Source organism: Saccopteryx leptura, chromosome 3 (assembly GCF_036850995.1).
Source record: "Saccopteryx leptura isolate mSacLep1 chromosome 3, mSacLep1_pri_phased_curated, whole genome shotgun sequence".
Lineage (NCBI taxonomy): Eukaryota > Metazoa > Chordata > Mammalia > Chiroptera > Emballonuridae > Saccopteryx > Saccopteryx leptura.
Window position 1 is genome coordinate 209,571,128 of NC_089505.1, and position 13,029 is coordinate 209,584,156.

Consider the following 13,029-nt stretch of genomic DNA (forward strand, 5'->3'; position numbering starts at 1 on the left):
TGTATGATTTTTTTCATATATTGCTGTATTCGGTTTGCAATATTTTGTTGAGGATTTTAGCATCTAAATTCATCAGGGATATTGGCCTATAGTTTTCTTTCTTTGTGTTGTCATTGCTTGGTTTTGGAGTCAGAATTATGCTCGCCTCATAAAAGTATCTTGAAAGTCTTCCTCCCTCTTGAATTTTTTGAAATAGCTTGAGGAGGATAGGAGTTTGTTCTTCTTTGAATATTTGGTAGAATTCACTTGTGAAGCCATCAGGCCCAGGACTTTTCTTTGTTGGGAGTTTTTTGATAACTGTTTCAGTCTCATTTGTTGTAATTGATCTGTTTAGGTTTTCTGATTCTTCCAGATTAATTTTTGGAAGATTATATGTTTCAAGGAATTTGTCCATTTCATCTAGGTTGTCTAGTTTTTTGGCATACAGTTCTTCATAGTATTTTCTTACAATATTTTGTATTTCTGTTGTGTCAGTTGTTATTTCTCCACTCTCGTTTCTAATTTTATTTATTTGAGTCCTCTCTCTTATTTTCTTGGTGAGCCTGGTTAAAGGTTCATCGATCTTGTTTACCTTTTCAAAGAACTAGCTCCTGGTTTCATTGATCCTCTGTATTGTTTCTTTAGCTTGTATGTCATTTATTTCTGCTCTGATCTTTATTATTTCCTTCCTTCTACTAGCTCTGGGATTTACTTGCTGTTCTTTTTCTAGTTCTTTTAGATATAGGGTCAAGTTGTTTATTTGAGCTTTTTCTAGCTTCTTGAGGTATGCCTGTAATGCTATGAACTTCCCTCTCAGGACTGCTTTTGCTGTGTCCATAAATTTTGAGTTGATGTATGCTCATTATGGTTCATTTATAAGAATTTTTTAATTTCTTCTTTGATCTCATTTTTTACCCATTTGTTATTTAATAACATGCTATTTAGTTTCCAAGTGTTTGAGTATTTTTCAGTTTTTCTGTTGTGGTTGATTTCTACTTTCATGCCATTGTGATCAGAGAAAGTGCTCGATATGATTTCAATCTTCTTAAATTTGTTGAGATCGCTTTTGTGCCCTAACATGGCTTCTATCCTAGAGAATGTACCATGAGCACTTGAAAAAAATGTATATTCTGCTGCTTTAGGGTGAAAGGTTCTGAAGATATCTATTAAATCAAGTTGATCTAGTATGTCCTTTAAGTCTGCTGTTTCTTTGTTAATTTTCTTTCTTGAGGATTTATCTAGTGATGTTAGTGGGTATTGAAATCCCCTACTATTATAGTATTGCAGTTGATCTTGCCCTTTAAATCCATCAAAGTCTGCTTTATATATTTAGGTGCTCCTATATTAGGTGCGTAGATATTTATAATGGTTATATCTTCCTGTTGGATTGCTCCCTTTATCATTATGTAGTGACCTTCTTTATCTCTTACTATAGTCTTTGTTTTAAAGTCCATTTTGTCTGATATAAGTATTGCTACCCCAGCTTTTTTTTCATTTCCATTTGCGTGAAATATTTTTTTCCATCCTTTTATCTTCAGTCTATATGCATCTTTTGTTTTAAGTTGTGTCTCTTGTAGACAGCATATGTATGGGTCCTGTTTTTTTTATCCACGCAGCTACCCTATGTCTTTTGATCAGATCATTTAATCCATTTACATTTAAGGTTATTATTGATATGTAATTGTTTATTGCCATTTTATTCTTTAAAACTGTATTCCTCTTTGCTATATTCTTTTTCTCCTTTGATCTGTTTACAACAGGCCCCTTAGTATTTCTTGCATTCTTGGTTTGGTTGTAGTGAATTCCTTGAGTTTGTTTTTTGTCTGTAAAGCTTTTTATTTCTCCTTCAATTTTAAATGATAGCCTTGCTGGATAAAGTAGTCTTGGTTGTAGGCTCTTGTTCTGCATTACTTTGAATATTTCTTTTTTTTTTTTTAATTTTTATTTATTTATTTATTCATTTTTAGAGAGGAGAGAGGGAGAGAAAGAGACAGAGAGAGAGAAGGAGGGAGGCGCTGGAAGCATCAACTCCCATATGTGCCTTAACCAGGCAAGCCCAGGGTTTTGAACCGGCAACCTCAGCATTTCCAGGTCGACGCTTTATCCACTGCGGCAACCTCAGCATTTCCAGGTCGACGTTTTATCCACTGTGCCACCACAGGTCAGGCACTTTGAATATTTCTTGCCATTCCCTTCTGGCCTCAAGTGTTTCTGTTGAGAAGTCGGAAGTCATCCTTATGGGGAATCCTTTGTAGGTGATAGTCTTTTTTTCTCTAGCAGCTTTTAATATTTTCTCTTTATCACTTAGCTTTGGTATTTTAATTATGATGTGTCTTGGTGTTGTTGTCTTTAGGTTTCTTTTTAATGAAGTTCTCTGTGCTTCTTGAACATATGAGATGTTTTCCTGCCTTAACTGAGGAAAGTTTTCAGCTATGATATGCTTGAACAAACTCTCTATTCCTTGTTCTTTCTTTTCTTCTTCAGGAACCCCTATGATGCAGATGTTTTTTCTCTTCATGTTGTCACAGAGCTCTCTTAGAGACTTTTTGAGTCTCTTTTCTTTTTTCTGCTCTGCTTCCATGCCTTTATTTATCTTGTCCTCTAACTCGCTGATTTGATTCTCAGCTTCATCCATCCTGCTTTTAATTTCTTCCATTGTGTTCTTGATTTCTGATATTGTATTTGTCATTTCTGACTGATTCTTTTTTATTATTTCAATGTCCTTTTTATATTTGCTATCTCTTTATTTAGGTGTTCATAATGACCATCTATTGTTCTAATATCTTTGAGCATCCTAACAATTGTTATTTTAAACTCTGCATCTGGTAATTTGGTTATATCTATAATAATTCATTCAGGTCCTTTTCTGGGGATTTCTTTTGATTCCTTTGTGTTGCATTCCTCTGCCTTCGAATTTTCTCTGGGTAAAAGAAGGTTTTGGCCACTGGAGTTCACTGGGTGTGGCCTCTGTTCCCTAGGTATGGGTCTGTCTGCAGGCCCGCCATCCCCTCTGCTGTTGTTGCCTAGGGCATTTGGAAATGGGCGTTGCTGGTGCCTGCCCACTGGGGCTGTTGCTGTGGTTTCCGCCTCTCCTTCACGGGAGTGGCTGTGATCACATGCTCGGGTGTACAAGCCTTGGTGACCTTGGCCTTTGCCCCAGCCCTGTGGGTGGCGTCATGCTCGGCCCTGAGGGCAGTGGCGAGCACCTTTGCTCAGCCACAGGTCTCTGCCTGTTTCCGGGCTTTCGCCCTGCCCTTGCAGGAGGAGCCCGCTCATGGGACTGCTGCAAGCCTTGGCTCCACAGGCCAGGCGGGACTGTGTGCCCATGCTCAGTAGCGGGACTCTGCCTGTTCTGGGTTTTTGGCTCCACCCCCCCCCCCACGGGAGGAGCCAGCTCTCTAGTCAGGCCACAAGCCTTGGTTCCGTGGGTGGGGCAGGGCTGTGTTCCTGCACCCTTGCTCAAGGGCCAGTCTTAACTGCTTCCAGGGTTCCCGCCCTTTCCCCCGCAGGGTGGATTGCAGGCAGCCCACAGCTGGGCTTGACCACTTTTTCACACCCCCTCCTCCCCAGCCGGGCAAGACTGTGCTCACACCTGGGCCCAGTGGTGGCCAGCTGGCTTCTGCCCTTGCCAACAGAACCACACTTCCCTGTCCCACTGCCGCCCTCCCTCTGGCGAGCCCTCAGCCGTGTGTGTGTGTGTGTGTGTGTGTGTGTGTGTGTGTGTGTGTGGGAGGGCACTAGAGCTCAGACCCTAACACTCACTACTGTAGTCCCAAAAGTTCCTTCCTTCTAAGGCTTAGAATCTAAGCGACTCTGCTCTGAGTGCCGCAGGAGAGCTTGTTTGGCTGGTGTCCTGCTTCCTTTTGCTGGTACTGCTGTTTCCAGGGGAAATATTCACTTCGGATTTGGGGAGTGACTCATCCCAGGGGTTAGGGTGGCTGTCTCCCAAAATGTTTCTTCCTGTGCCTCCTAGATTATACTCTCTTCCTGCTACTCCATTCCTCTCCTCTCTCCCTGTACCCTGGAGCCCCAGGTGAGTGGTTATTAGAGAGGTGTTCTGCACGGTCACTTTAAGAAGAATCCTGGGTCTGAGAAATCAGTCTCTTTTTCACAAACAGTATCCTGTCTTGTTTCCAGCTAAATACTGTCCAGTCACCTCTTCTAGGCTCTGGGGCTGCAGGCTAGGACTTTGTTCTTGGGACTCAGGACCCTCCCCTCTCTGCTAAACTCACTACCCGCCATGCGAGTCTCTCCTGGCTGCCATTCGCTCCGGGGAGCTGGGCAGCCCTCTCTGCATTTCTTCTTTTCCTACCAGTCTCGGTGTGGCTTCTTCAGTGTTCCTTGGTTGAAGAGTCCTCTTAGTTTAGTCCAAAGTTGGTTTTTCCAGATGATAGTTCTTAAAATTAGTTTGTAATCCACTTTGGTTCTGGGAGGCGGAGGTTGGTACATCCGCCTACTTCATCACTATCTTGTCTTCCTCCTCAGATGCCCACATTGTTGCATTCAGTGCTTTCCAGGACCTGGCCTCTGTCTCACCAATTTCATTTGTTGGTGGCTTTTTCAGGTTGAGTCACTCTGAGTGCTTCCTGAATGTGTCAGAGGGCTAGTTCACATCTCTGTGCCCTTTGGGAGGAGATCCAGCAGTATGAGACAATTGGAAATGAACTGTTACTGATACCTGGGAGTTCCCAGGAATTGATGTCTGAATTGGTGGGACCTGTGACTGATGCCAGGGAGGAAACTGAGTTTATTTTATTTATTTATTTATTTTTTTATTCCTTGGCTGGGTTATTGAACACGTTGCTAATTTTGAGACCAAGAAAACAACATATTATCTCCATTTGTTCCCATCCCCACTCTGAACCCTGTGAATCTGGAGCCTGTTCCTTCTGAAAGAGGAAAGAAGGAGGGCTTGGGGGTGAATCCCTCCTGGAGGTGCAAGGGCACGGGGCACAGTGGTGGCAGAGATGGCAGGATGCAGTGAGGTCACAGCAGGAAAAGCCCTTGCCTGCAAGGACCCCACCATGAAGGGATGGGAGACCTATAGTTCAGAGCCCTGGGCATCTCCCCAGCAGTTGGAAGTAGGATTAAAATAAGCCATAGGCTGTAAACCGTGTGCCCTTGACATCAGCGCTGGATGAGGATGAGCCTCAGGAACTAGGGCTTCAAATGCAAATGGAGAAGCTCCTATAACGGACAAGGTGGCCAAGGAGGGCAGATGACATGGGGGTTGCTGGGAGTCTTGGGGGCATAGGGATGGGCAGAACTGGCCAGAGAACATCCGCGGCTGTATCGGCATCTAGTCAAGTCAAAAAGAGAAGTAGCCCCAAACACCTACATCAGGGGCTAGGCAGAAAGTAGCTATGCGACAGACAGGAAACAGCCCCTTGGATGTACAGTGGGTTCCGGACGGAGGTTAAGAGGAAGAATTTGGAGCACAGTCACAGAGCTTTTTATAAGCAACACACCTTGTCAGGGAGTGGGCAGGGAGCAATTGAAGGGCTGAGTTGAGTTTGACGAAGTACAACTGTGTCTAATTTATCTCCTTTCTACGTAACGCTTGAAAGGGCTTGGTAACTTTAGTCAGGTGAACCAATCATTGAGTTTATCGAACTTCATTGCAATCACTTATTTCAACCTCCGTGTGCAGAAAAGGGTTAACAGCAGCCTGAGAATGCTGTCCCGCCATGGCCTGCTTGCAAGGCTGGCCCTTGGCCAACTTCTGGGAATTTGGATTTCAGGAGGTTCCTATCTGCCCCTGATAAGACTGGCTCACTGTGTGTCAGCTGTTTGTACAAACAGTGTGGTTTATGCTGAATATCTGTCTGCTTTCCCTCAGCGAGTTTAGAATTCTGGTACAGGTTAGACTACAGCCTGTCTACAGGCCCAGCCCCAACCCCAAAACACCTTGGGCACTGAGTTTCTGAAACAAACTTCCCTGGCAGACACGTCACAGGTGTCGTCACCACTCATGGCTGCAGCAATGACGTGAATCCTGTGTTATTGCACAGGGAGAGGACTCATGGGAGCTCTGGTTTCTTCCAGATTTTGCCCCATGAGCCTTTTCTCTTTGCTAACTTTGCTGCGCACTCTTCCACTGTAATAAATCATTACCTCCACCACATGATGTCTTCCTGGTGGATCACGGAGCCTGTGACCCATTTTGAGTCCCCAGGCACTGGGACTGTATGGAACACTGAGTGGCTGTTCATAAACGTCATTACTTAAATTTAACATTCCCTTCTCTGTCATCTCTCTCCCTCAAGGGTCTCTATGGAAAGTAAGCTCACAGGGTGATCTGATCATAAATCTCTAACAGAGCAGGTTAACATGAGTAGTCATGTCCCAGCACATACCTTCTTTAGTAAAAGCTTTATCTTTGCCGTAGCAAGACTTGTCCATTGTTTCTGTGCCTCTCATTAACACACCTTTGAAATGTTACCTTGCAGATCCTTCCTTTTAATGTATGAGGCAGCCTTTCAGGTCACCTCTTCCATGGGGTAACCACTCCCAAGAGAGCAAGTAAATGTGACTGTCCTGTTATCCCATCTCTGCCTTGTTTTCTCCCACCTCTATGTAATTATGTTCCCTCCTTAATTTCACATGTATAAAAGAAACTGCAAAACTGGTATTTTCTGGAGCTTTGAAATCTTACTCCCTACAAACATAGACAGTTTGGCTCAAATAAACTCTTATAAAAATTCTCTACAGTTTAACCTGACCAGGTGGTGGTGCAGTGGACAGAGCATCGACTTGGGATGCTGAGGACCCAGGTCCTCACCAGTGAGGGGTCATGAGCTTGAGCATGGGATCACAGACATGACACCATGGTCGCTGGCTTGAGCCCAAAGGTCACTGACTTGAAGCCCAAAGTCCTTGGCTTTAGCAAGGGGTCACTGGTTCAGCTGGAGCCCCGTGGTCAAGGCATGTATGAGAAAGCAATCAATGAACAACTAAAGTGCTGCAACTACAAGTTGATGCTTCTCATCTCTCTCCTTTCCTGTCTGTCTTTGTCTCTGTCTCTCTTTCAAAAACAAAATTCTCTACAGGTTTGGGTATTTCTTATGTCTACACAATTCCCAATGTCTCAACAACCCCCCATGTTACACACTTACAAAAATGCTCTCCTGCAGATTTCTAGCAAAGAAACTCAACAACGTTGTTTCTAATCCAAGAAAAATGGCTCAGACTCAGAATGAGCCGTTTGGAATACTGTGCATTGTAAGATCTGAAAGCTGCTTGGAGATAAAGAAATGACCAGGCATTGTTATGGATACCTGACACCATTTGTCACACTTCTACCTGCTATTTCCTTTTGGTTTACTTCCCAGTGAAATAGAGAGAAAGTATTAGTCTCTCTCTCTCTCTCTCTCTCTCTCTCTTTCTCTCTCTTTCTTTTGCATTTGAAGAGAAGGAGGCAGTAAATTATTACAGAGGAAGGCCCAGAATCATGCCTTCTGATAGCCTCTAGAGATAGATGGTCTCCAGTTACAGTTTCACAGTGCACAGCCAGATAGTTGGTTTACATCAATTACTTGTTACATTGAATTTAAGAGAATTTCATAGGAAGAAAATATAATTAGGGTACTCCCCCCCCCCTTCTCATAGCAATCATAAAGGTTAGTAGAGTGCTGAGTTCATTATTTTTATTTGAGGTCCAGTATAAGGCTGATATTTGGAGACAACGACAACCAGGTTGTTTAGAGCTTTCCCTAAATTTGGGAGGGAGACTTAGGTCTATACGTTTTGGCATATTTCAGTTTGATCCATATGAGACTTGAAGGCACCAGATAGTAAAGGGATCTTTACTATCTACTGGTTTGTTGTATTCCTGTTTTATTTGATCTCCATTCTTTTCTCCTTTACCCCAGCTGCCCACAAAGAGGAAAGAATAAAGATATCTTGTGAACTAAGAACTTTAGCTCATTTAAGTTCATTCACTCTGTTTAGATTTTTTTGCCTCATGGTAAACAATGATAACGTTGCACTAGCAAACCACTGATAAGGAAGATAATACCTTACAGAAAGGACATTCAGTGGTATCTGGTGTTTACAATCTGAGTTTCAAATGGTTTTCCTTGAACGAGGAGAGGGGCAAGGACACAGCCTGGGACTGGAAGGCGTCTCAAGGCAGACTTGCTTTTGCAATATTGCCATTTGATCTAATGCAGTTAGGCTAGATAAGCAGTTATTTTTCTTTGAAGATTTCATATGACTCGTCTGATTTATATCGGTGTCTTTTTAAGAATTCTCGGTATTTTCAGCCACCTGGGAATTCAACTATTATTATTATTATTATTATTATTATTATTATTATTTATATTTTTCTGAAGTTAGAAGCAGGAAGGCAGTCAGACAGACTCCCGCATGCACCTGACCGAGATCCACCCGGCATGCCCACCCCGGGGGCGATGCTCTGCCCATCTGAGGCATTGTTCCCCAACCATTATTTTTAAAACATTCTTTTAATGGGAAAATGTATGCTGAGTTCTCAACACAAGACTTCCAAGTAGGGACACAGTCATGTTGTGAACTGTGTGTTTTCTGTGGGATATGGAGACCGTGCAGGGCATGCGGGGAGATGCGGCCCTGAGTGCCCACAGGGTGTTTTAAGAGGTTGGTGATTTTCTTATTCTGCTGAGCAGTGGAATAATTTGATTACACAAAGACCTCTGGAGACAGCAGGATGGCTCCTTAATAATAATAATGACAGTAAAATTGCAACCATTTATTGAGTGCTGTGCAAACTGTTTTAACCCCATGATAACGCCAAACACAAACATTATGCTGTGTACTGCATAGACGAGAAACCTCAAATTCAGAGAGGTTGAAATACTTGGCGCACCTTTGCACACTGAGTAACATGCTCTGACTCCCATGGCCTGGCTCTTAAGCATCATGAAGCCAAGTGTGGTTTGTGAGAGACTTGGCATTTAAAATGTGTTGCTTTGCTTTGTTCCCTCAACAAAACCAGAACTCAATTGGGAAGTTTAAAGTTTTCATTATTTAGCTGGTCTTAAGCAATGACACATTTAAATCAGCCTACAAAGCACTCTTCTGCATAGTGTCCCATTTGATGATCACAGTAACCCAGTGAGATAAAGGATGATCAGAGAGTGGACATACCTAAGGCCCATTTCATAGTTGAAAAAATTAAAACCCAGAGAACCCAAGTGAAGAATCCAAGTTCACATGATGAGAATGGTAATCCTTCTGACATGCTTTGGGTATATTTGAGCCAGTATGGAGTGTTAATGGTACTTTGGGAGACATTCAAGTCTCCGTTCTGTAGGGTTGGAAGAGCTGCATAAAATGAGCTTGATCAGTTCCCACAAAACCTAGGCCACTGGGAAAGGTGTCCTGTGTGCAGATCACTGTCCCAGCCTCTTCATTTGCTCAGAAAAGATGGAGGTGCAAATCAGACAGCAGACACAGCACAGATGTTCAGAACAAACTCTAGACAGACTTCATTCTTTCAGTGCTGACTTTGGGTCTTACAGGTGTAGCTATCTCTAACAGTGGCAGTCGTGGGAGGTGGCAGGTGAGATGAAGCAGAGCAGGTCGGTACAGGAAGGCAGCTATGGCATGGAGCTCTGCCTGTCCTTGCCTTTGTCCTTAACCCTCTAGCAATGGCAACTGCTCCAGACTGTATTTCTGAGTCCAGAAGGCATGAGTAGCTGAGAGGTCCAAGGAGTCAAGAACACAAACTCTTGTGAGCCTTGTAACTTGGCAGAAATGGGTTCAAACTGCAGCTCTACCACTTGCTCAGCAATGCTCCATGTAAAAGTGATTTGTGGAAGAATATTAAATGCCTGCCCCATGGGCCCTTGTGAGGACTGACCCATCAGACTGTGTAGAGATTCTAGAGCAGTGCCTTGTACAGAGTAGGTCATCAATAAGTGATAGACCCATTTGCATTTTTCCTCTTGAATTCTTTTTATTTTTTTATTTTTCTGAAGTGAGAAGTGGGGCCTGACCTGTGGTGGCACAGTGGGATGGAGCGTCGACCTGGAACACTGAGGTTGCCGGTTCGAGACCTTGGGCTTGCCTGGTCAAGGCACATATGGGAGTTGATGCTTCCAGCTCCTCCCCCTTCTTCTCTCTCTCCCCTCTCTCTAAAAATCAATGAAGAAGTGGGGAGGCAGAGAGACAGACTCCTGCATGTGCCCGACCGGGATCCACCCAGCATGCAAACCAGGGGATAATGCTCGGCCCTTCTGGGGCGTTGTTACACTGCAATCGGAGCCATTCTAGCACCCGAGGCGGAGGCCACAGAGCTGTTTTCAGTGCCCAGGCCAACTTTGCTCCAATGGAGCCTTGGCTGCAGGAGGAAGAGAGAGACAGAGAGGAAGGAGAGGCAGATGTGCGCCTCTCCTGTGTGCCCTGGCAGGGAATCGAACCCTGAACTTCCACACGCTGGGCCAACGCTCTACCACTGAGCCAATTGGCCAGGACCTCCTTTTGCATTCTTAACACATGCATTCTCATCTGAGGCTCTGGAGGTTGAAAGTTGCTTCACGTGATTTGGGTAATCTTGGGATAGTATAACTTTAACCTGTGTCAGATTTCCCCATGAGTTTAACAAGCAAGGGTTGCTGAGTACACTCCATAAGCCAGGAAGGCAGAGGCATTAACTACTTATCATCCACTTCCTGATAGTTCCCAGTTGCTTAAAGATAGACAGGATTATGTGATTAGTTTTGGTCAGTGGGCTAGGCATGGACGTGACATGTGTTAATTCTGGGTCAAGAACTTTAGAACTGCTACATGACCCTCTTGTTGCCCTTCTCCTGCTGCAGCAGTCGGCAGGCATGTCCTCTGCAGAGCTGGAGATAAAGGCAGCTTGGGCCCCTGCCTCACCTTTGGAAAGTATATAGTAGCCCTGGAAATCAGCTGATTTTGTATGAGCAAGAAATAAAGATTTATATGTTAACCCACTGAGATTTCAGGGTTTATTCTGTACTACAGGATAGCCAAACCTACCCTGATTAATATATGTAGGCCTTGGATTAAGGGGAAAAAATTTATATGATGTCAGTATCGGCTCCCAACAAGAATCAAAAAAGAACCAGATTTCAAAAGCACGTTCTCTGTGAGTCACTACATAGAGTGTAACAGGAACCCTTTTTGAGGGAGAGTTCCATGGGAAATTGGGGATGTTCTCATTGTCTCTTCAATGGTGTCCCAAAGATGATGTTCTACTCCACATACTCTAGACAAGCTCCAACTCCCAGCTATCTATAAAATGAGGATATGACTGTCTATCTCATAGAGATCTTATGCAAATCAAAGGATCTTGGAAAATGCTGAATAGCCTAGTGATTAAGAGTAAAGACTTCGGTAGTTTTGTTCCTGTTAGGAGGTAGATCACAAAATGCCATTTCTCCTTTGATCTTATTTCTGTACTTTCTGTTATGTTTTACTGATCCATTGGTCGATCGTTATAGTGAGGGTGCAAAAGAGACTCTATAGAAAGTAACCTCACAGGGTGATCTGATCATGAATTCCTAAGTGGGGAGGTCATGGTGGGTAGTCATGCCCAAGGTATATAACTTCTTTAGTAAAAAGTTTATCTTTGGAGTGTCTTTCTGATACACCAGGGTTGTAGGTTCAATCCCTGGTCAGGGCACATGCAAGAATCAACCACTGAATGCATTAAAAGGTGGAACAACAAATCAATCTTTCTCTCTCTTTTTTCTTTCTCTCTCCTCTTCTCTCTAAAATCAATTAATAGAATTTATTTTTAAAATGTTTATCTTTGCTTTATCTGTTGTTCTTGTGCATCTAAGTTAATACACCTTTGAAATGCCTTTTTTCAGAGGATGCACAGATAATGTTACCTACCTATAATCTGATCCCCACCTTGCTCTCTCCCACATTCATGTAATCTCCCATACATTTTCCTCCTTAATTCCAAATGCATAAAAGCAGCTGCAAAGTGTCATTCTGAGAAGCATTTTTCTCAGTCTATTGAGATTTTGTTTCTAGACGTAGCCTCTGTTTGGTTCAAGTAAATATTATAAAAATTCTCTACAAGTTTGGACCTTCTTCCATTGACAAAACCAACACCACCATGACTTGATCTCTGTTCTTGGGTAGTTCTCCAGAGCTCGATATAGATTCAACTTGACCCAATCACAGTTCCCAAATGCTCTACATTGGAGGGAATTGGTACCTAGTAACAAACAAGCTCATTTCCCTAGCCAGTGGTTTGTAAAACATTACCTTCTTTGCTTTTTAGAAGCACCAGCCATGTCACTGTTTTTCCCTGCTGATGACAAGGAAGCAGTGTCAAGTTATAAAACACACCCCAAGGGCATGGACTGTGCCTTTCAGATTTCCAGAACATGTTTGGACCCAGTATTCTACCAAGTGGTTCTAAGACTTGACAGAACTACATAAAATACCTCCAACTGATTCCTTCACTACATACCGAGCGGCTTTGAAGTGAAGCTTTCCTTTGTTGGTCCCCTCGGTGCCCTGTTAACAGGACCCCTTCTTGTCCCTTTGTAAATTCCCACTTAGCACCCACAATGGCTTGCGCCATCTCAGGTCTCTGTTCTTCCCCCACTTGCCATTTCTCCTCCTTCTCCAGTTCTAAGTGGACAAAAAACACCCCAAACAAACCTGACTTTAGCATTCTCCAGGACCCACGGCAGTCATGTCTAGAGGTAGCCACTTGAAGCTGGCTCACGGCCGGATGTGGCCGGGAAAAGTAAGTCAGTGCCCACAGCTCCACGAGTACAGATGAGGTTCAAGGCTAAAAGTTAATCTTTTAATGGGAAAAATATTCAGCTTTGGAAGTAAATGAGCAACTAGGCCAGAGCAAGGTTATTTGGGGAATGAACTTTTCTTTTGTGCTTTGCAAAGTTACCTCCAATTTAAGTGAAAGTTCATTACAGAATGACACTTCAAAATAAAGTAGGTACTTCTTTGCTTCCAAACCTGTATTTTCCCAATTTGTCCAAGGAGTGGGTGATTTCAAGTAAAGAATGAATAAACCCCTGGGGGCCCCAGCCAGTTGGCTCAGTGGTAGAGCATAGGCCAGGT

At 43.4% G+C, this 13,029-nt stretch overlaps 1 protein-coding gene across 2 annotated transcripts in view; it reads right to left on the bottom strand.

The window, feature by feature from the left end:
• HAO2 (hydroxyacid oxidase 2) overlaps positions 1–12,731 on the bottom strand; it is a 35,557-nt gene extending 22,826 nt beyond the window's left edge. The window contains exon 1 of one of the 2 annotated variants that reach the window (XM_066377303.1): positions 12,607–12,731. Coding sequence is in view for 1 of the 2 variants with exons in the window: in XM_066377302.1 (XP_066233399.1) it covers positions 12,607–12,619 (13 nt within the window). In the remaining variant the exon portion in view is untranslated. The remainder of the gene's footprint in view (positions 1–12,606) is intronic. The other variant, XM_066377302.1, reaches the window with a different exon arrangement.
• Between the last annotated feature and the right edge of the window lie 298 nt (positions 12,732–13,029).